Source organism: Thermobia domestica, chromosome 10 (genome assembly GCF_964235325.1).
Source record: "Thermobia domestica chromosome 10, izTheDome1.hap1.1, whole genome shotgun sequence".
Classification (NCBI taxonomy): Eukaryota; Metazoa; Arthropoda; class Insecta; order Zygentoma; family Lepismatidae; genus Thermobia; species Thermobia domestica.
The window spans coordinates 248,431,904-248,457,648 of NC_137463.1; the positions used below are offsets into that span (position 1 = coordinate 248,431,904).

Sequence of the window (25,745 nt, forward strand, 5' to 3'; positions counted from 1 at the left end):
AAGTTGGTGCCTACCGCATGACCTTTCGAGCCCTTTAAAAACTCACATTTTTGGTTCGTTCTTCGGACTTTGTCGCTATTCTTCCTGAGCTCCTCAAGGTCGTATTATCTACACGGAGTTCGCAATGTCTTAGGTATGACCTAGCCCAGGTTTTCCGAGTGGTTCCTAGTAATCCCTGCCGTCTCTCTCTGCCTCACTCTGCTGGCTTCCCCGGAAGCCGCCCTCCTTATTCTCTTGGTTACCATCCATACCTTGTCCTATTGACTAACTTGGCAATCTGTTTCTGAAAGCTTGATGACGACGTCTGCCCATAACCGCTGGTCGGGCCTCCAGATGGGTTAATCCAGCCCTGGTTCAGACCCTTTGTTTATTTGTTGGCCACTTTATATATATATTTATGTTTTTGACCTTTCACCTGTATGAGTTCCTTGTTTATGTTTGTATTTTTGACATAGTCAATTCCATTTTTCTGATTTCACTTCCTTCAAAGTGAATTTACTTGCTTATAGAAACTTAGCCTGTTTCTTTTTATTTTCAATAACAAAAATTATAATATATATAAATATAAGTTTTGAGAATTACATTACAGTATGTAGACATTCTAAACAATTAAAATAGGTCCATATTTGATTAAAAGAGTACAATATTGACAAAGAAAGTTAGACATTTATTTACTTATTCGACAAACATGTAGAGGATATGACGTAATATAAGACAAAACCAAAATATACAATATTTGTAACCATACAAAATTTAGTGAGTAGGTCAACTTACTATAATATTGATTTTGAGTGTTTCCCATTATAGACTAATAGTAAGTTGGCTGTAAACATAGAGTATTGAGAACATGTATACTTAAACACATTATTCCATTTATTTGAAAATAAAAAAAATTACTAAAATGTTAAGTTATTTGATGAATTATACAAATACAACACTAATCTAATTAACCATCTCATAATTAAGTAAGTATCGGTAGTGTACAAAAAATTACATTCTTTATACACCAATATTGCTATTCTAATTCATCCATTTATTCAGAATTTATAAATTTATTGATAAATTAACATCTAGTGGTCGGAAAATACATTCGTTTCGGACTTGTACAACATAAAGACAAGTTAATTGTTCTTATTTATTCTGTTCTATTTAGAATACAAACTTTATTATCTTATGTTTGATTAGAAATAAAAACATAGTTTGATATTTGTTTAGAACTAAAGCTTAAATTATGTTTGGTTATGATTACAACTTAACTCTTTGCACTATGCTTCCAATTAAAACTTGGCTTATTGATGTTTGCTTAGCATTAAAACTTCACTTATGTTTGTTTACAATTATCATTTTAATGAGTACGATTTGTTTAGGATTAAAGCCTTTCTGTTTGATAATGACAGGTAAGTGATTTGGGCCTAAGCTCCAAATATATGACAAATTGTATCTTTTCTAGTGTACAACTAAAATGAAATTATTAAAACTTTATAATTATTAAAGTTTACTCCTAACTTTACTGTTTGCTATTTATATACAATTAAAATTTTAATTACTGGCGTTTGCTTAGCATTAAAATTTCACTGTTTCATATTTATTTACAATTAAATCTTTAATGATTAACATTTACTTAGGATTAAAGCTTTATTGTTTCATATTTATTTACAATCAAATCTTTAATGATTAACATTTCTTAAGGATTAGAGCTTTATTGTTTCATATTTATTTACAATTAAATCTTTAATGATTAACATTTACTTAGAATTAAAGCTTTATTGTTTCATATTTATTTACAATCAAATCTTTAATGATTAACATTTACTAAGGATTAGAGCTTTATTATTTCATATTTATTTACAATTAAATCTTTAATGATTAACATTTACTAAGGATTTAAGCTTTATTGTTTCATATTTATTTACAATTAAATCTTTAATGATTAACATTTACTTAGGATTAAAGCTTTATTGTTTCATATTTATTTACAATCAAATCTTTAATGATGAACATTTACTAAGGATTAGAGCTTTATTGTTTCATATTTATTTACAATTAAATCTTTAATGATTAACATTTACTTGGGATTAAAGCTTTATTGTTTCATATTTATTTACAATCAAATCTTTAATGGTTAATATTTGCTTAGGATTAAAGCTTTATTGTTTGATATTTGCTTACAATCAAATCTTTAATGATTAACATTTACTTAGAATTAAAGAATTATTGTTTAATATTTACTTACAATAAAATCTTTAACATTTACTTACGATTAAAGCTTTATTGTTTGATATTTACTTACAATTAAAGCTTTATTAGCATTTACTTAGGATTAAAGCTTTATCGTTTGATATTTAGAACTAAACCTTTCATTTGTTTAAAATTAAAAGCACATTGAGCTATTTTTTTAAATATATTTGTTTAGCATGAAACTGTAATGATTAATTTTTGACTAGAATTAAAGCTTTATTGCTTTATATTTGTTCAGAATTTAAAAGTTAATGATTTAAATTTATTGTTTGGTATTCGTTAAGAATAAGACTTTGATGATTGGCTTTTGTTTATGAATAAAATTTTGTTGTTTGATAGCACAACCAAACACACACACACAAACACACACAAAGAAAGTTCTGTATACCGGTCCTCAGGGTATGGATTTTATGTATTTTGATACACGGAATAAAAATTTCGAAACTGCAAGACGATCAACTTTGTCAAATTTGTTTTATGGGCTGTCTTACGTACCAAAATTCGCTGAAGTTTTTTGCCCATAAAACAAAATTGACACGGTCGATCGTCTTGGGAGTTTCGAAATTTGGATTCCGTGTAATAAAATACAAAGAATCCATAACCTGGGGTCCGTGTACAGAACTTTTATTGTGTGTGTGTGTGTGTGTGTGTGTGTGTGTGTGTGTGTGTGTGTGTGTGTGTGGCTATGTAGTTATTCACAATTAAAAGGGTCTCTCTTAGTAAGATAGTGAAATCGGCCCTTGATCCAAATTGCGTCGCTATTGACTTTAAAGGCTACCCTTGACCTAAAACTACTTAAAAACAAATTTTGACCCCCAGTCCCTTCCCCTTACGGAATTATCGTATCATACATGCTCAAAATTGAATAGTTTTTAATTTTGGTAGGGGTGGTCGAAAAATTTTGAAAGTTTCACAGATTGTAGATACTATCTAGATGTAAATGTGCATTTTTTTTTCAAAACCATCGATGCCTATTTTCTTTATTGTTTTGCCTGTTGAAAATTTCAAAAAAAAAATGTAGAAAAAATTTTGGGGAGGACACGTCTCTGATTTTTTTGGTTAAAAAAATTGTTATACCCTTAGGTACAACATATATTTTTTTCGGGGTCTGAAAGTGATGGCAACATTGTCAAAAAGAAAAAACTGAAAACAAACGTGTTTTTCGCACAGTTTTTCCACCATTTTAGGGCCCTCAATGTGAAGGCCCCTTCAAACATTCCTTTGCCGAAGTTCAAAATTTTCCTTTTTCTTGCATCCCTTCCGCTTCTATCGTTTTCCTGTTGCTTCGATTGTGCCCATTTCGAAATAGAAACACTAAATACATCTCCGTAACAGTGCTTCCACTTCAACCGACTCCTACACAACAACGTTACACTTACCTCGCGTCGGCTCGTCGTATTTATCAGTGCTTGCTTCACTGGCCGCACACAGTGGTGCTTTCTACCGCGAGCTGTGTATAGCTTTGTTGTGCAGGAGTCGGTTGAAGTGGAAGCCCTGTTACGGAGATATATATTTGGTGTTTCTGTTCCGAAATGGACACAATCGAAGCAGCATAAAAACGACAGAAGCGGACGGGACGCAAGAGAAAGGAAAATTATGAACTTTGGCAAAGGAATGTTTGAAGGAGCCCTCACCTTCAGTGCCCAAAAATGGTGGAAAAACTGTGCGAAAAACACGTTTGTTTTCAGTTTTATTTCTTTTTGACAATGTTGCCATCACTTGCAGGGCCCGAAAAAAATATATGTTGTACCTAAGGGTATAACAAATTTTTTAACCAAAAAATCAGGGACATCTCCCCCAAATTTTTTTCTACATTTTTTTTGAAATTTTCAACACGCAAAAAAACCAAAGAAAATACGCATTGATGGTTTTGAAAAAAATTGCACGTTTACATCTAGATAGTATCTACAATCTGTGAAACTTTCAAACTTTTTCGACAACCTCCACCAAAATTAAAAACCATTCAATTTTGAGCATATATGATACGATAATTGCGTAAGGGGAGGGGTAGGGGGTCAATTTTTTTTGGATGATTTTAGGTCAAGGGTAACCTTTTGGGTCAATAGCGACCCAATTTGGATCAAGGGCCGATTTCACTATCTTACTAGGAGAGGGCCTTTATCTTCGGTGTTTGTTTAGAATTCAATTATTAACATTTGATGCTTGCTTAGAGTTAAAATATGCGTATGTAATGTTTGTTTAAAGCTCAAATATTGTTTGTAATTTACTTAGGTTCTATACGTAAATGTTTTGTTTTTATTAAAAATTTTGACTTAAATCAACATATGTCTATATACACTTTATTACACTCTTCTTCGCCAGCTACCTTCTCCGTGTGGTGGCCCTGAAGTTCTTCGTGTGTTTCCATAATTTTTCTCGCTACCATGTCCCATTGAACGACTACGTTCAACTTTTGGCACCTGTTTATTGTCATACTTCCCTGAATTACTTCCTTCTATCGGGGTCTTAATTTTACCTAATTTTTCTTGTAGTTTACTTCGTGGAGAGTACAGTTCACCATGTCTTTTCACCTCAGGATACTTTCTAGCAATAAACTGTAGCGTTTCCTGTAACATCAGCTTCTTTCCTTCACGAAAATCACCCGTTACCAAACTAAATCTCACCTCATCATATATATATTGAAGCAAGTTGACCTCTCGGAATGGCCTTTTTTTGTAGTCTCCGTCGAATTTCTTTAAAAGGAAAAACAACATAAATATTAGGAACGTGATATTGAGAGATAGGCTGAATTCTATTCTAAAATTTGGAATAATTGCAAAAGAATGATTCCAAATCGAACCCATACTGGAAAAATATTAATCACATGCCTGAATAATACACACATCATATCGAATAATTGGTTTGCTAGATATTCTAAGAGATACAGAAGTACTATATAATATTAATGGTTTCCGTATAATCTAGAAATGTAGCACAGAATCTTAAGCATAGTGACAGTTTATACAAGTAAATGAAACAATGTATACTCTAAGACAGTGGTTTTCAACCGTGGATCTGTGTTAGAAAATTTATATATTTCAATTGCACATTCTGAAACGACTAAATAAATCATTTACTGCAGAAACACCTGAAGTTCACATTTGGTCAAGTTGGTTCTGAACGGTAACAAATTCTTAACATTTAAGGAAAGAGTTTGAGCACAAATATAATCAAAGTTTCGTCTTACGGTTAATCGTTAAACTTTATCCGGTTTTCAGCTATTCTATTACGAAAAGAAACTGTTTTTAAGTATTCGATTAAACTGTCAGTCGTGACTAATTTTTAGTTATTGCAAAAAATCCAAGTGGAAATTTGAAAGTAAAATTTTCAGAATCAAAATTTATTCCAAATTAAAATTTTCGAACTAAAAATTTTCAAATAAAAAAAAATCAAACTGCAGTTAACTAGATTACTACTGCGACATTTTAATGGACATCAGCACTTACTGACTTATTCGACTCAATTATAAATAACAGTTCTTATAGCATAATTCGGTAGTTGGTTGTTGAAAAATAAACACGTTTTTTTGCTTAGTCTCTTGTTAATAGATGGAAAACACTATCGCCAATAAGATACACTCCTTCCATGGTACTAATGTTAATGTTTTAAACTTGAAGCAACGAGCATCAGCGACACATTCAACTGATTCGAGAAACAAAAGAACTAGAGTTGATATCCGTCGGGAGAAATAAACAGATTTCTTTAACACAACTCACGTTAATAATAAGTACGTCCAGTCTTAGTCCATTTATGACCTTGAAAGTAGTTACACTCTAAAGACGCTAAGTACTTACATTTTACCGGTAATTACTGTGGTACTTTCAAGGTCAAAATTGGATTATGAATTGACATATTCACTACTACTATGGCATGGGATACATACAAAATCGCTGCATGTTGTTAGAATGAGTAGTGATGTAGCCCGAGAAAAAACATGGTATGTCTAGTAACTGTTATGTCGTAGAAGCAAACACGCATGTATATTTTATGTATATTATATACTGTATATAGTATAAACAACATATAAATATACATTGACTGTGATTGTTCATTTGGTTTGAAAGAAGAGGAAATACCTTATATATTAAATCAAGATTAGCGTATGTGCTTAAATGAATAAATATAAAGATAGAGCTCGAAAGGATTTTCCTGAATATAACTTGGATAAGACTAAACACTCGCATGTACGCACATACTTTTGATGTTTTAACCGCTACTTCTGTAGACCAGAAACTAGGGATGGCCACAAAGTTCCGGTTCCACGAGGAACCGGTTCCAGATTTGAATACGAAAAACCGGTTCCGGAACCGGATCTTCTACATCCGGATCCATTTAGAGCCAAAAACCGGTCCCAGCTATTCCTACCACAAACCGCTAATGTTATTCACATAGGTGGACTAATGGTGTGAGGAACATCGGAATGAAGCTGAACACCTCACTGGTCCACTCAATCTCAATCTCAACCCACCGCCCCCCCCCAGAAGTCAGGCTTTTAAGGTCTGAATTCGCCACAAGATTTCTAGAACTCCCGTCATATACAAGCAGATTTCAAATATTATTGTGCCCTTTCTCATAGATGTTAAAGATAACCCCAGGCAGCATGCAAATTGAACTAATTGAATTGGGGTGTAATAGTGAACTCAAAGGAAAATTTAGTAGTGTGAACCTGATAGCATTTTACTCTAAATACATGAAAGAAAAAGAAGTCCTTGTTTTATAAAATCACGGCCTGTTTATTACATCACTATGTAGCAGGCCCGCAACCAGAGGGGATCTAGCGGGCCTGGTTGTTCCCCCCTAAACATTCCGTGGCCCCTCCAGACTTCAATAAAAAAAAAACACAATTTAGATATGTGTAACAGAATTTTTAATGACTTGCCCCCCTAACATATTCATGGTCCCCCCAAACCTCTGTGGCTGGTTTCGGGCCTGCTATGCAGTACCACTCATGTATGTGAGCAACTCTTTTCCAAAATGAAGAATGTGAAATCATCATAACTTCATAACAAGAATTGACTGACTGAAACATATCTTAAAATATCTGCGAGTAGCATCATCCAATTTTAACTCAATTATTGACATGCTTGTGAAGAAAATGCAGTTACAGTGTTCTCACTAAAAGTGAAAATGACATTTTTGCGTGTGTGTGGAAAGATAATTTATAATTTTAACACAACGGCAATTTGAAAATGTTCTATTATGCTTATTGTTTAAGTTACACTTCTTACGTAAATGATATAACAAAATTAACATTAATTGAGAATTCGTGTTACTTTTTAACAGTTACGGATACATTTAAAATTTTGATTTGAATTTAATGAATAACATTTAAAAAAGAGTATTGAACTGCAATTATTATGTTATACTACATCTACTTCTGTGGACTTGACCAGACCCGCGCAGCTTGCCAGTCCCTTATGGAATGTGACAGGGGCCCGCTAAAGAAAAAAGATTGGAAACCACCGCAATAAAATACAGATAACCAGTGGCGAAGCGTACTATGAGGCTCTGAGGCCGGGCCTACCCTGTTTTCTACCGTATATTTTCTTTATCTTTGGTTTCTTATAAAATAAAGTCAATACTTCAACGTTTCGTTTTTCTCGGTAACAAAATAGTAGGTTGGAAACACTTGGAGTCCCTCCCGTGTGAGCCTCACCAGCCCGCTAGATAGGTTTAGGGGCTACGCTGCTCAAGGAGTGAAGCTTATTTTCGCTTGAAATTACACGTATTGTTGGGAAGATGCTAAGGCTGGCCTCTGGGAGTTTACTTTTAACGTTGAAGACATTTTTCAATGCTAATATGTTATAAAATGATTTCCTTAACACAAAGTAAGAAGTTTCTGTGTAGAATTGTGTATTTCTGTTAGAGATAACTTGTTTCATTTATGTATGTACTCTCTGGAGTTATTCAGAGTAGTCATTTTTTTCCTACATGGGGCCTGGTCCACAATAGCATATAGAATATAAGTCTGATACATTAAACTTATTATAAATTTACAAAGGCTACCGTACAGGATAAAATAATTACAGTTGTGTGTAATTTTACTTGAGTTTTCAATTTCATTGAATCAGTGTATTTATGATCTTGTTTCAGGAGGGGCTTTGCTAACATTCCTGGAAATGTGAAAATTCTGTAGTATGTATAAAACAATAAAATTTAGGTGAGTGCTTAAGCCCGGAGAATACACTATTAAATATCTTGCGCTGATACAAATAAAGTTGCTTCTGAGCATTAACATTTCTAGTGAAGTCACTATCACGTGATGCATTAATTAAATGCAATATTGTACTCAATTTAAAGTTAGAGAAGCAAGTTACAAACACAAATCCAAGAAATTTGACAGCTAACTGTAAGAAAGTACATTCTTTTTCTCTCCTTCAATTTTCAAGTATGCAGGAAATGAAAACAGCAACTGAAGAAGAAATTCCCCCCATTCCCCCTGCAAATCCCATACAGAAGAAAGTATGAACTGCACTTCAAAATACTTGTAATGGAGCTAAATGAGAATATCCCATTAATACATATTGCGTCTTTTCCTCATGTTAATATTTGTTAAATAATAATAATAATAATAATAAAAGTAATAATAATAATAATAATAATAATATACTACTTCCGTCTACTTTTCCTTATATATTCGTTCTTTCTTATTAAACAACAACAACAACAACAAAACTACTATGTATACATGCACATAAATTTAACTCTAAACAAAGTTAGAAATACGGCTAAGAAACTTCTTTAAAATTAATAGATTTGGTAATTTTTATTGAAGATTAGAACAAAGCAGGCTCTGAAACACCAGAAAACGTGGACGAAATAAGAAGCTATGATGGAGTTGTTTTAAAATGTGGTGTGTGTGTATAAGTTTAAAATGTAGCTGAATGCGAATCTGACATCAAATGTTTACAAATCAACATGGCGGATCCAACATGGCGGACACAAATAACAAAGAAACATGCTATGGACCTGAAATTAGGTATATAGAGGTATTCGACGTCGCTATGTATGAATCGGATACCAAAAGTGTACAATTCAAAATGGCGGACAAAATGCAAAACACTGCTATGGATCTGAAAGCCAGTAGGTAGAGCTTTTCGTGGTCGCTGAATACGAATTCAATATTAAGGGTACGGGGAAAAACAAGGAATGTCCATGTATGTGCTTTTTCGGGTGCTTTGTCCTATCTGTTGGTGACTCTTGGCAGTATTTGACTATCTATGCCATGCATTCGTAGATGTAGAAATGTTCATCTAAAAATTGGCAAAAGATTTCATAATCCTATTCTTTGTACGCGGTTTTCAATATTAAAACGCCGTTATCTCGAAAATGCAGTTTTGTGACATTCCTTGTTTTTTCCCCTTACCCTTCATATGACAAAATGGAGTATGACGGATGGCGGACGAAAAATGAGAAAAGAAATGTGCATAACGGGCATATGTTATTCTTACACATGTAGTAGAAAAGTACCTATAGTACATAAGGGGGCAAGTAGAGGCAGGTGATGTTTTATGATAAACAGGGAACGTGTTTTACTATACAATCATGCCAAAATTGAGGCACAGAATGCAGGGCAGGTTTTGTAGCACACATAAAAGGTTTATGATACGAAAAGATTGCAATCATAGACAATAATTATTTTACTACCAACTTTCTATCCTGCGCCCAAACAGATACGCACGGATCGGCATGTGTTACTTGTCGCTGAAAAGCTGCATCGACTACACTTTACATTAGTAACATCTCGCTTGAATGGCGTCTGTAGAATATGTTGCTATTATTTGCAGATACCATCTGAAGACCCGAAGAATGACAGTGAAAGTGCGTGTCAGTACCATCGTTATGCTTCCATAACTGTCTTTCCGGTTTAACAATATGTCGTGTAAACTTGTGAGCAATAAGTATGACAAATGTCCACTCTCCGTAGTAGGGAGTGGATCTTCAATTGGTCGCCACTCCCCCTAGAGGCTCCATTCAAGCGAGATATTTCACAAGTGAGATATACTCGGTGTAACCTTTCGAATGATATATATATATATATATATATATATATATATATATATATATATATATATATATATATATATATATATATATATATATATATATATATATATATATATATATATATAACACATGCAGATCCCCACGTACCAGTTCATGTACTTCCCTAGTGAGTGTAATTTTAAAATTTTATGATACATTAAATGTTATTTGTGTTATTAGTTTGTCGGGCCTACCCTACTTGTGGGATTACGCTTCGCCACTGTACATAACCACATCAACTTCATTCACCCCTTCTTTACTTCAAACGAAAATAGCGTTAAATAATTAATATACCAGAAAACTTGAGTTGTTATAGGAAAGTTAAGATAAAGAGGTATTATTTGAGGTATCACACCAGCGAATAGAGTAAGTTTGAAAGAGAAGATAATAAGAGGCTGAAATATTTATCAAGACTGTCTACTGTTAAGTCGCTTATCCCAAACTTCGATTATTTATTACTGTACATATCGAGGGTTGTCAGCTGAAAAACTCAGCTTAAACTAAATACAAGGGGATGTTTGATAACAAAACATGACATGCAGTGTTGTAAATAGAAAAAAAAAACGTTCGTATTTTTTCAGAAATGTACGTTTTTTTTTAGAAAAAAAACATTGGCTCTCGTTTTTTTTCTAAATTTCGTTTTTTTTCAAACAGGCATTTGTAATGTATCTTACGTCATTTAAGTCTGAAGTATTTTTATGTAGGTGTAATTACCATAAAATGCAACATAAATTAAACACTAGATACTGATACGGTACAAATATTTTACAATTTATATAAGTAGTGTACCTACTAATAATCCGGGTTTCTGTACTGTTTCACCAATATCAACGAAGAAATAAAAGTGAAAATTTCATGTCATGAGCATTTCTTTTTTTCGTGAAAGTAGGCCTTTAATAAGTACGAAAATAATATCACGAACAGTATAAAATGCAAATAACTTGTCTAAAGGTAAAAGCTAATACTAATTTGCCTACTAATATTTTTCTGAATATCGTATATAAATAATTTGTCGACTAAATATATGATATGCATTGCTGGCTCTACCATATGTGCAACACGTGCATTTGCACGGGGCTGCAATATCTTTCATAAGTATTTTATTTAAAATAAATATTTCTTGTTGGAAACAGACTTCATAATCATGGTAGCTAAATTTACTAAGCTGACCTTCTATTTGAATATTACATTCATAAATTATGTTTAGGTCGCATTAGTTTAAGTCACATGGTCAGTGCTAAAGCAAAAGGTAAAATAAATCCCAGAATAAATTGCTTGATTGTTGTCAAATACAAGAACTCAATTCTCGATTGCCTGTCCCCTTCGGTTAGTTATCAGAGTTCTGATATGAAAGCTTCTCTTGTCTTTGTCGCAAATAAGATCGTTATCATTGAAGGTGGAAACACTATTTAAATAAAATAACAGATATAGAAGGAAAATCAAGAAATAAAGGTAAAAAATCTAGTTGCACTATAATTGCAAACTGATATGTTGAGATTGAAACTCGATATTGAATTCTATAAAAACGATTACCATCTTTCAGATTTATTTGCTTTATCTTTCACTAACATAATAGACTAATATTTAAAGAAAAAAACAGACACAACAATATTGTATTTGTAGTAAGTATTTAAGCCTTTCTGAGTGCGAATGTAGTTTCCCCTCCTCTTCGTTGTTCATGCTGGAGTAGCATACTTAAAATCGTGACTTTTAAGATTTGTTCTTTCTGGAGAAAGAGGGAGGCGGCAAAGGGCGACAAATTGCCTAGGGCCAGTCCTGATGATATGTACACTCATGTCCAAAATGATTGTCGTATATCTATAACTGTCTTCTTGTAAGAATATAATATGATAATGATTTTGCAGGGTACTTTTAATACTGATGCTGTGTGTATAATCGGAAAATGTATATTTGTGGTAAATTTCAAAGGAAAAGAATTATAAATACGAAAATGAGAAAGAGTAAAAGAAAATGTTGCTAAATGGACAAGAAAGTTTTATTTTCGTTTTATTGTTCTTATTTACTGCTGTTTTGACATGAAATTTTCCACATACATGTCTTTGCCGATTATACACATACTAACATTATAAGAAATACCAGGCGGATTCGTTATCAAATTATATTCGTACAACAACATATTTATAGACATGCGACAATAATTTTGGACATGAGTGTACATACAAGACATGAATATAGGATGATATAATTTGAAGTAATGCAGTGTTCTTCAAAATGAATATTAGGATTTGAAACTAAGTAGTATCTATTACAATTAACTTAGAATTATAAGTATTATCAAATGAAAGAGCAACTCAAACAGTTTTGTACACACGCATGCCATGCATTGTTTCCTCTGCCTGCCGTTACAAAGAGCAAGTAGCAAAGATGGAGACTAGAGACCAGAAAGCTTTGTGTGTTTTAATTTTGCAAAGACTGAATCTGTATTTACAGTGCAACCGTCTGTGTAAATTGAATGTTTTGTGCCATATGGCGGAAAGTTTATGGGCCTTTCTCACCTATTGACTCAATGTGTACCATGTGACGAATGAAGCTCACATCGAACACTTGAAGCAAAAACTGTTTGAGGTGTTCTTTTATTTGATGTATTGTTTATAATTATGCGTAAAATGTAATAAGTACTACGAAGACTTCATTCTCCGATATTCATTTTGAAACACCCTGCATTTCTGAGCATTAGTATTGGAACTAAGATGTAAAAAGGAGAGATTGTGATTGTTTACAACAACGATATTATTATTAGTTGAGACTATAATTACTACAACAACACAAGTTAGTAGTCAAAAAAATGTAATTAAATGTACACTCGTAACCCTTTCAGACCCAGTGGCCAAAGTGGCACATACGGGTGTGTCACTTTTTTAATCCGCTCCTGTATGGTCGCTAATTAAGATATCGGTATATATATTTTTTTCTGCCAAATATATTCATAGTTTATCATTTTAGTTTCTTTTTCTTCTGTGTGTCGAATTTCCTTCTCAAATTTCACCCGTCAAAAATTCGAGAATTTTCGAATTTTGTTTATTACTTTTCCCCTGTAGCTTCATTCGTTGTAGGGAGACCTCCTTAAGACTTGTCGGGTAGATACGTCGGATGGATACCTAATTGTTGACATCAATTGGACGGGCTTGCGCGCAGTGTTGCCAACCACGGAAATTAAAATCTCCTTAAATTTGGGCAAAAAATCGAAATTTTTAATATAAACCGTACCTAAACGTTCGAATGCAAGTCAACTTACGCCAGTCGAACATTTGTCCTTACTGAACACACTCGGGTACATATCGTTACAGTGGGGTAATTAGGGGACGCACGAAAAATTCGGATTTAGGTTCTAACTCTTGATTTCCCCCTATTTTTCTGTTTATCGAAATATATTTTTGGTTATTAGAAGCATTGTTTCTTAAATATCGCCATGATACTTGTAGGATATATTAGTAATAATGTACCAGTGTTTATTTTAAGATAGTTTTCGTCTGTCTGGTAGCAGTGTTGCCAGCTACGGAAAATTTTAATTCGAGATGTTCGGGGAAAATTACGTGTTTTGTCTATTATATCCCTCTTGTTGGCTACATAGGAACAAAAGTACCAGTACCTGAAAGTCTTGTCTTTGCCCTTTACAACGCACTATAGAAAGTTTCAATAGGATAGTTAGGGGGAGTACAGTTGAGGTTTACAGTAGACCTTGTTCTCTAAGTGGAAAGATAACTGTGATTTTTTTTTAGGTAGACTGAAATATTTTTTAATGACCTGCTTACTTCATTAGATATCGTCACAATACTTGTAGGATATATTATAAGGATAACAAAGCTTCTTTTAAGATAGTTTGTGTGTGTCTGCTAGCACTGTTGCCAGCTACAGAAAATTTTAATTTCCGATTTTAGGGGGAAATTTTGGAAAAAAAACCTTTTTGTCTCTATTAATTCCCTCTTGTTGGTTACATTCAAACAAACGTACCACTGTCTGAAAGTCTCGTTCTTAGCCTACACAGCGCACTATTAAAAGTTTCGGTAGAATAATTAGGGGAAGTACAGTTGAGGCTTATAATAAACCATGTTCTGTGAATGGTAAGAAAATGATGAACTTCTGAGGTAGAATGAGATATTTTTTAAAAAATCATGCTTACTTTGTTAGATATCGCCGTGATACTTGTAGGATATATTCTTATGGTACCAAGGTTTACTTTCAGATAGTTTACATCTGTTGTATGGCAGTGTTTCCAGCCAAAACAATTAATTCCCGATTTTAAGTGAAAAATTCGGCAAATTTCCCTTTCCCCTCTGTTATTTCCCTCTTGCTTGCTATGTTGGAACAAATGTACCACTACCTGAAAGCCTTCTCTTTAGCCTATAGAACTCACCATAAAAAGTTTCAATAGGATAATTAGAGAAGCTGTAGCCTCGGTATATCTGTTGATTTTTGCTTCTGAGGTGTAAAAAGTGTCAAAATTTCATGTGTATGGAAACATATAATTTTTTCTTTCTCTCTTTGAATGGAAGCCAGCGACTTCAGGTTTTCACTGTACCTTGTCAACGCACTAAAGAAATTTTTTAGGTGACTTGGACCCATATGGAAACAGTTGTGCTAGATACAAAAAGTCTTGAAATTCGGTTAGGGATTTTTTTGTAAATTTTCACCCCTACATTTCCCTCAGTAATTTCCTACCCGCTCGCAACACTACAATGTAATGTACACCAAAAAATAGCCACATTCCTTTTCTAAAAAACAAGGTCTTAACCATATCAATAGGGTAAATGGTTTTTGAGCAATAAGTCACTAATTGACAAGGTAGGAAAACGCCAAAAATGACCTGGGTCCGAAAGGAATAATCACACGATTTTGCTCGTATAGGTACAAGGAAACAAACGATTTGTAAGTTGCGAGGGCTTCGACTCAAGTTCTATTGATTATTTCAGTAATCTTCAACATAAATCAATAAATAATAGCTACCAGAAAAAAAACACAGATTTGAAAAAAAACATGAAAAAGAACGATGTTTTTTATTGAAAAAAAACTTCACAGAAAAAAAACGTTTTTTTACAACACTAATGACATGCCCTGACCCAGGGCTTTAAATAGGTACTGGAATTTAAACCTAGGGCTCCATTATTAAACCATGGGATCTAAAAGTATATAGAAAACAGACTAGAATGGCAAGTTGGTAAAAGAGGTGTGTGTTTTTGTTGTTGTTTCTTGTTGTTTTAAGGTCTCCACATTCCCCTGCCGTTGCCAATTTCTTTTGGACTTATTATAGGGCAGTCGCAACTTTGCCTCTGCCTTTATTTTCTCTCTTTACTTTTATTTTCGTGTATCTCTTTTTTTCGGCTATTATTCCTCAGCAGGTTGAGGTGAGGCATATTTTACTAGCATGGCATCTAATACTTTAAACCATGCCCTTTAATGTACCTTTTTTATTTTTTATTTCATTTTTATTATTATTATTTTCCCTTTTTACAAAAAACGGACAAACCTGTAAAAGAATATTACAAATATATAAAAGATAAATTTTCTTTTTTTTATCATTTGTCATTCATTAAAAACAATTTTTTTACACTATTTTGGGCTGCTTCCTCTACCGCCACCTGAAAGTAAATTAAAAAGAATATACATTAATAACAATATAACAACAAGAGACACAGTGCGAAACAAATATTGGTTTGTAGAAATTTCTTCAGAGTTTTTCCTGTCTTTTATTACTTCTTTTTATGTTATTATTTGTTTATTTCTTGAGATCGCACCAAACATTCACATATAGGACACACAATTAACAATATGACACTAGCACTGACACTAAACACTAAACACAAAACAAGAGTAGCGTCTTCCTATTCCGGTTTTCATTCCAGGAATTTTATAAAATGCATTTATTATTTGTAAGCAGAATTCTGTAGGTTATATTTTCTCTAAAACTAGTTTGTGTTCCGTTCTCTCCTTCTTCTGTTTTCAATTCTTCTGTTCCACATGTTTCCCACTACGTGTTTTGTCAATTCTTGGAACTTCTGTAGCTTTATTTTATCCTGTCTGATGTTTTCCCATGTTTCATTTTTGAGTTCGTCTCTAATATTTATTATATCTTCTCTAGTTATAAAGTGTGCACAAGTCCATGTTACATGTTCGGGTGTCTGGGCCATTCCACAGATACATGTCTGATTTTCTTCTATTGTGATCCTGTATAAATGTGACTTAAATGGTCCATGGCCAGAAAGTGTCTCCATGGTCTCCTTATTTAGGTTTGGCATCTCTTTCCTTATTTGTATCGTCGGTATGTATTCTTTTAGTTTCTGTCCTTTACTTGAGTTTTCCCATTCCCGTTGCCATTTCCTTTCAATAATTTTATCTAACTCTGCTTCGTTATTTGGAATTTGTCCTAGTATTTCTAAAATTTTTGCATTTTCATTATTTTTCGTCCACATTTTATAGGCCTGTCTTAGTACCTGGAAATGTATTGGTTCTTCCTGAGCCAGTACCTGTAGAGCCTCCGTTGACATGGTTTTTATTACATTTAGGGTTCTTATAAGTACCCCTCTTTGTGCCCGATTTATTGTTTGTCTTAGTTTTATGTTCATAAAAAGTCTGTGGCACCACACACTGGCACAATAGCTAAGTACTGGCATGATCACTGTTTTGTTGTAAGTTTGCAATATCCTCTTAGGGATTTGGTAGTCTCTTCTTGCTATTGTTAGTAATTTGTGTGCTACTTTTTTGCTCTTATTCGTAATCTTCTCTATATGTTTTCCGTAATTTAATTTTTCATCTATCCATACTCCCAGGTACTTAAACTCTTTAACTCTGTCTATCTTTTTGTTGGATATCTTTAGAATAGGACCTCTTTGAATTTTCTGTCCAAAAATTGTATACTTTGTTTTTGTTCCGGAAAGTGTTAAATTATTTGTTGAACATCATTTTTGTAGCTTTTCTAGTATTATGTTTCCCTTTCTATCTACTTCGTGTCTTGAAGATGCCGACAACACTATCGCTATGTCATCAGCATAACCAACTACTCCTTCTGTTTCTTCAAGTCGATTAAGACATTTCAAACATGGATCTATTACAATATCCCACAATGTAGGGCCAGATATGGATCCTTGTGGGCATCCTTTTGTACTATATGTAGTTATATTTTTATTTGGTGCTATGTATGTTGTGTTCCTATCGGTACAGTAATCTATCATCAATTCATACAGACTTTGGTACCCCCATTTCTTTAAATTGCTTAAATAGTGATGGCCACCATAGGTTATCAAAGGCCCCACTTATATCTACGTATATTACTACCTGATATTTCTCCGTCTTACCCTTTTCAATTAGTTCCAAAGTCTCCTTATTGCAGTCTCAGTACTTCTTCCTTTCCGAAAACCATGTTGTAGCCTATCATTTTCTATATTTCTGTATTTGTTTAATCTTTTTACGATAACTCTTTCGAAGAGTTTGCCAATTGTGTTTAGGAGACATATTGGTCTGTAAGCTTTTGGATCGTCGTTCATTTTGTCGTCATTCTTTTTGATTATGACTAAATTGGCTTTCTTCCAGTTTTTAGGTACCCTTCTCTGTTTTAGACACAAGTTGTACAGTCTTGATAAGTATGGTGCCCATTTCTCCACTTGATCCTTGTATATTTCTGATTTTATATTATCCGGTCCTGCGGCTTTCTTGTTTTTCAGCATTTTTATGTATGCTACTATCTCTTCATTCGTAGTTTTTTCTATTTGTTCATCATTTCTAGGTGGTATTTTCATCTCATTTCGTACCTGCCTATGTTCATCGTTGTCTTTAGTTGGGTCGTCAGTCGGCAAGAGCTTTGTCATTAAATAATTTACTGTATTTTCTCAACCCTTGGTATGTTCTCCATTGTCCATTTTGAGGGCAGAAAGTGTTGTTGGCTTGTTTACTTTGTTACTAATTATTTTATATGGTTCGCCCCATATGTCTAGATTTATGTTTTCCCTTAAAAATGCTTTCCAACTTTTTAATTTTGTTTCTTTTAATTTATCTTGATATTTGCTTTTAATTTTTCTATATTTTTCTAATCTTCTTTCTTTGAGTTCGGCATCCCACGTGGCTTGGTATAATTTCCTTGCTTTTCTGGTTTTCGCTTTCAGATTTTGCTACTCCCCATTCCAAAATTTTTTTGTTTTAATCGGTTTGTCATATTGTGATTTTGTTTTTGTTGAACTTTTGATAACGTTCAAAAGAGGTGTGTGTGTGAGAGAGAGACAGAGACAGAGTTGAAATTAAGAATTAGTGCGCTGATTCCTAACCCCTCATCGGTGACATTGGAAGGCAACGTTCCGACTATGTCTAAACAGAAAACTTATTGAACCCGTAAGCAAACTGGCTGGGAAAATCCCTCACGACGAAAAACAGCTCAAATTTGTCAACAGCCAGGGACAGGTACTCTGATAGAACAGATGAGATGGACAGGCTTTGACCTTCCTTACACCCACATTGGACTCCGTCGGCTTTAGTGGCGATAAACCCTGAACCTCTTGTCCCTCAATGTAAGAACAGCACTCTCCCGTCGGAAATTATTGAATCTCACACGATTCCTCCAAACAGCTGATTTTATCTGATCGATGAGGGTGACGTCACGGTGATCGATCACCCCAGAGGCCTATAGTCGCGGAAAGACATATTCAAGTTTAAAGGACTGCGGCAGCGAAACAGGAACGTGTTTTCTTTTTTTAATTATTTCGTATAATACGAAGTTAATGGAATGATTTAACAAATCCTTGTCTGTCTAGATTAGGGATGGGCAAAACCGTTTTTTATAAAAACCGAAAACCGGTTCCTATAAAAACTGAAACCCGAAAAACCGACATTTCGGTTTTCTCGAAAACCGGTTCGGGTTTTCACCGAAACCGGATTCGGTTTTCTCCAAAACCGGTTCGGTTTTTCACCGAAACTGGTTTCGGTGAAAACTTTTCGAAAACACTTAAAACTATTTCTGTGGAAATGGATTCGGTTTCCGGAGAACAACGAAACACCATTCTGGTCAGAAATAGAACAAATTTTGAAAAAAAAACGGAATCGGTTTTGAAGAAAACCGAAACCGGACCAGTTAAAAAACCGAACCGGTTTTGGAGAAAACCGATAACCGGTTTCGCTGAAAAACCGAACCGGTTTTGAAGAAAACCGAAAAACTGTTTTTTGTGCCCACCACTAGTCTAGATACAACGACGACAAGCTTAGAAATATGATAAGATTTGGGGGAGGGGGCAGTAGAATTAATTCACAGTAAGAAACAAGAGTTATTAACTTTTAAGGATGGAAAATGAGAAACATATTTCCTAGAGAAGTCGGCCAAGCCCTAAATATTACAAGCACCATCCTTCGTTTTCTGTATGAAACAGAAGTACAACCTGGAAAAGATATGTCCATTTTATTTTGCGGAGATTCGAATCCAGTACATCTCGTTAAGGCAAAAGTTATCAGTTTAGTGTATTCGTTCATCCAAGGAATAGTTTACTGGCGATTTATGTAATTATGTACCACGTTGTATGTTTCTATTCTGACTTGTATTATATTGTTATTAGTAGTAGTAGCAGTACTGCAGTTAAGTTTTGACGAATCACTATGGCTGCTAAATATTATGTAACATCCAGAGGCGTTTCCTGTGGAAAGTCTCATCAGTAAAAGTTAAATTTTTTTCCAGTGATCGAAGTGAGACGGTATGCGGTGGTATGCCATACCGTCTCTGGTTTCTCAGTGATAAAGGCATACCGCCTCTGGTTTTTCAGTGATAAAGGCATACCGCCTCTAGTTTTTCAATGACCAACACATACAGTCACGGGAGAGTCGATGCTAAATACCTTTATTAAATCCATTTTAATACAGAGTAATTGACGGATAGCTTTGCACGTAAAAAGATTTTATTTCTTATGTAGAAATAATTTCTAAGTTAACAACATCAACATTTTTGTTATCTTTTCCCTACCTTTTGTTTTTACCTAAAATGAGATGTCTTCAAAGAAGTTCATCTAGTTTATATTTTTATGTGCCATATTGAATTGTTTCTTTCTATGTGTGTGTGTGTCTTCGTCTTAATTTATATAAATCACGTGTTTTGAGCATGGGCGGATTTAGGGCTTGTCTGCTGTGGGGTGGATCTGGAGGTTTGGAATACCCCTCAATCGACTGGGGGATCCAAGAGTTTTCCCGCAGGAAATTGTTAATATAAAAACTCAGTTTCTGAATATTTTCGTGTGTAATTCTCTATAATAAAATATATGCGGATATTTTTATTATTTTTTCAGAAAGTTGTTGGCGAGGGATCAAAGTCTCTTCACGCCTCCCTTCCCTAAAGAGAAGTTCTCCAGTTGTTTTCAGTCATTATGTAAATAGAAATGCAATCTTTTAGGCAATATACCCTCAGTCCATTTCAACATTTAGATAGCCGGTATGTCGAGTCAAAATCGTAATAAAACATACCGCCTCAGCTTTTTTTTTCGCTTCGAAAACTGCTTTTATCGCTTCAAAATAAGATAAGAAAACGTAACTAACATTCTAATGTATTTTTGCAGATGTTACTTCCCTCAAGCGCCACTACTGGTAACACGTGTGCTCTCGTTTACAATTAGACATGCGTCTCATCGTTTTCTGATATCACTGTTCCACACACATTTTGCTATATAAATGAAAATACCCGCTCTTAAGTAATTTGGAGCTGCTGAATACAAAAATGAAATTTAAAAAGTCCGATTGGCTCGCGTTTGGACGTAACAGGGAGGAGGATTATATCTAAGCGTTCCCAATTAAGGATGGTATCGAGACAATACGAGACTTTGTACACTCTCAGTCTCGTCTCGGTTGATAAGTAGCTATCCCGGTTTCGATCTCGTCTCCAGTCAAAAATCGCCGTCTCGGTCAACAGATGCTTGTCTCGATCTCAGTCTCGAGGACCAGGTTTGGATCTCGTCTCGAAAGTCTCGAAATAAATAGTGTGAAATTAAAATTGTGGAAGTATTATTATCGTACAGTCTGTAGTTTCCGCTTATTTTTTGCCTTCATTCTTGACTTAGAATTGTGGTATGATGTACCTCTTCACAGCTAATTTGCTAGCGCTAATGCTTTCCGTGCATGTGTTCCAGGTTCAATCATCAGTGGGTATATCATACCTGGGATAAAACCCTAATAGTAACCCATATTTCACTTTCAGCAATAGGCATTTTCTCATTGTCTCAGTACTTCCTATACAATTAAACTCTATTAAATTAACTTCAGTACTACACAGTAGTTTATTTCCTTCCTTTGAATCAGAATTGTTCAATACTTCCTAACGGATAATGCAACACATAGCAGCATGAATGTATTTAATCGTACCGAAATTGAAATTGTACAATATCTAATTTATTATCCAATACATTCTGCTTTGACTGTCATTTTAAAAACAGAATATAATGTTCATTATCTTAACAAATAGGGTAGATTATCACTACAATATATTTTGTTTCAAATTGATAAAATGCTTTACTACCGTTTCACATCTCCGTGTTTAATTGACAATTTATAACATGAACTTCATAAACCTTGTGGTGGGAGCTACGACCCTCATCTTTGCTATTTGTGGTCTTGGGTTGGATCACCAAACAAGTTAGACTCAAAGTCTTATTTGCATACTTCGCGTCTTATTTTAAGTATATTCTGTTTCTTATACAAGTTCATAAAGTTATAATGCATTACATAAGCATATATCCAGCGCCGTAACATAGACTAAGCTTATTCCTGAGCTCTCAGTGGTGTATGCGGTCTTTGTTCGAGGAAACTAATCGTGCGTTCATTATGTTGAAATTTTATATTGACTGAAAATTACTTGCGAAATTTGGACATATATATCACACAAGTATATAGGTAATTCGAGCTACCTGTTTCTATTTTCTCTCTCTCTCTCGCCAAAACAAGAGTGATTCTTTAACTTTCTAGATTTCTTTGTATTAATTTTCGTAGTTTTACTGCAACATGAAGGATTGAATAGTCAAAAAAATATTTTTCGGTGTACAATTTTCGTTAAATTTTCGATCCATTTTTACCTACTTTACCTAGTAAAAGTTTATATATATATAAACGGATTATGTTCTTTCTAGTGGTGTAATAATGAAAATCTAAAACCATCCTACTACTTTGTAACCACTTAGTATAATTTGAAAAACAGTGCTTTAGGTCTTAGTTAAGGAACCGGTTTTTCGCTTCTTCTGTAAAATTACGAAATTATGACATGGTTTAGTTTACCTCTGAGGTAAAGATATAATAAAATCATCATCATCATAATAATCAACCAATAATAATCCACTGCTGGAGGAAAGTCTTTGCAAGTCTTCTCCACAACTATCTATCTTGGGCAATTCTTTTCCAGGTTAATCCCCAGTGGTTCTTCATTTCTCCATACCTTCTTGTATGCAAACGTTTCCTAGGCTATTTTTGTCTCGTAGTATCCAGTCTACAATTGTTTTCGTCCATCGATCATAATTTCTTCTTTCAATACGTCCAGCACATATGTAAAAATTATTTCATTAGTACCAGTCATTAGTTGCCAAATAATTCATTTCTATATATATGGGCTACAAATAATTTAAATCTGCTACTTTCGGAGCACAGACACGTATCTTTTTGATCTTCGGATCTGGCAACACTGACTCAATGATTTAAATCAACACAATGTGAGGACTCCCATTTGTTCATGCAGCTATCACGCTTGACCGGTTCACGTGGTCCCGAGTTCGATTCCCGGTGGGGGTAAAATTGAACGACCGAAGTGGTTCGGATTCCACTATAATTAAATGCCAATCACCTGGTTGATGTAGTATATGCTGATTTTTCCAAGGTGTTTGATAAATTAGATCACTCTCTTTTATTGGCTAAGTTGGATTCCTTTGGGTTATCTAACAACTTATTAAAATTATCTTCATATTTACTCAATCGGAAATATACTGTTATTATCAATCGTACACAATCTTCCCCTTATACAGCTTCATCCGGCGTTCCTCAAGGATCTAATCTAGGTCGTTTATTATTTTTATTTTTCATTAATGACTTATCATATGTTATAAAGCGTCGTTACTTTACGCTGATGATCTAAAAATTTACAAGCAAATTAACTCAATTACAGATTCTGACAATCTGCAACAATATATTGATTCTTGTTATCAGTGAAGTGTAACTAACAATTTACGATTTAATATTACGATTTAAGTGCTCTGTCATTACGTTTACTAAGAAAAAGATATTCAGAAAACATGATTATAGTATCAATGGAACTCTGTTGGGAAAGAATGATGTTGATTTGAGCATTTCATTTGATACTAAACTATCATTAAATTAACATCTGAAATGTTTAGTTTCTGAATCATATAAACGTCTAGGATTTATCATGAGAACAACAAAATCTATGACTGACATTTCTGCAATCACAACTTTGTATTATATATTTTTACGGAGTAAACTTGAATATGCTTGTGAAATTTGGAGCCCTTATTTTCAAACTCACATTGATGACTTAGAACAAGTTCAATATAAATTTCTTTGTTATTTGTATTTTAAAAAGTACATTAGACCAGCTAAATTAAAATGAGTATCTTATTCTGCTTTGTTGTTAGAATTTTCTATGCCTATGCTAATTACTCGTAGATTGCACGCACAAAATATTTTAATGTATAAGGTTATTAATTATTTTGTCGATGTGCAACATTTTTTTGCAATATATTAAATGTTCAATCTGTACATTTGAGATTTTATATACCATTTTCTATAAGCAGGTCAAGTATCATTCAACATCAACATTCGCCAGCAATTAGATTGTGTAATCTTCACAATCAGTTAATTATGAAGGGTATAAAGATTGATTTTTCTATGCCTTATGCTCAGTATGACTCTATATAATTCGAAATTACTACAAGTAACAGTGTTCAATGTAGCAATTGTGCTTTAAAATTTATATATCAATAATCACTGTATTTCCATCACTACCTCATCATTTTTTTCATTTTCTATGTATTTACATATATTTTGTATTTTTTGTATTCCTAGCATTATTTCTTTGTATTATATTCATATGTTAACACTATTTTAATGTCTTGTATTTGTAGATTTCTCTTAGAATTTTGTATACTTTCTTTTATTGTAATTTAGCTCATGTATTCTTTTACTTGGCACTTGTTAAATGGAGAATATAGCTCTGTCAAGGGCATTGAAATAAATAAATAATCAGTAGCTCCACGTCTCCTTCAGCCGCCCTAGTATAACCGTGGCACGTTAAACTAAAAACTCAACACAATGTGTATTACTAACAGTAAGTCCTTGAATAATTGCATATAGCTATATGGTATGGATCGAGTTTGAGGTGGTCGGCGGTCAAACTAAAACAAGTGAAATGTAACTAGGATGTAATCAGAACTTTTAATTAAGCACGGTTTTAATTTACAGTGTACACTAGGCCTAAGGCTTAGGGGTACAACCAGTGTTACTGAAAATTTATCAGTTACTTTTAATTTCAGTTACAATTTGCATTTACATGTATTGCTGGCATTGGCGTCTCTGGCATCTAAAATTTGGGAAGGGGGGCATCAAAGAAAGTTATTTAAATGGTACTACCTAGGCCAACCTGTTTATTATCTTTGATTTTATTTGTTACTTTTCTGCTTACCTTCACGGACCCCCTGAGGTACATTAAGAACTCTGTTATAATCATTTCACAGCCTGAATATTATATTCCAAATAAATATAATTTTATTTATATATTATTTTGTCGTTAGTAAATAAATTAAATTAGAGTAAAATGTTGAATATTTTGTACTTCAAAATATTGGGGGGACGCGTCCCCCCGCCAGAGACGCCCATGATTGCTGGAACGATAACTTTGCCATTAACATTATAAGTAGACCAAAGACTATGAAAAACGTCGTCTTTTGAAAACATTTTTGCACCATAAAACAAATTACGAGTAATTTTAAAATATTTTACAATTTAACTACGTTATTTGCACTATATTTAGAATAATATTTAGCAATTTATTTAGATGCGCAACACTGCTTAAAATAATGTGACTGCGACTTGTAATTAAAACCACCAAGAACTATTGTTATAATGTTATAGAAACAAAGGAAAGTAACAGTCATTATGGAAATTTAAGACAAATACGTTATTGTAAACGGCATTATGATCATTTAAGTCTTTTGGCAACATTTAAGTCTTTTGGCAACATTTAAGTCTTTTGGCAACATTTTAAGTCTTTTGGAAACATTTAAGTCTTTTGGAAACATTTAAGCCTTTTGGAAACATTTAAGTCTTTTGGAAACATTTAAGTCTTTTGGAAGAGGGCTGAGACGTGATATGTCAGCACGTTTTCGAAATAAAGTCTTTAGAAAAATTTACATTTTCCATTTCTTGAAACTTTTTCCCTTCATTCATTCGAAATATATTATACCTTGATCATAGTATTTGACGCTAAGATACAA

At 33.6% G+C, this 25,745-nt stretch overlaps 1 protein-coding gene across 1 annotated transcript in view; it reads right to left on the reverse strand.

Annotated features, from left to right (window-relative positions):
• Positions 1–646: 646 nt before the first annotated feature.
• Positions 647–25,745, reverse strand: part of LOC145663152 (uncharacterized) — a 65,230-nt gene continuing 40,131 nt past the window's right edge. The window contains exon 3 of the mRNA XM_081729475.1: positions 647–4,931. Coding sequence (XP_081585601.1) covers positions 4,542–4,931 — 390 coding nt within the window. The 3' untranslated portion in view covers positions 647–4,541. The remainder of the gene's footprint in view (positions 4,932–25,745) is intronic.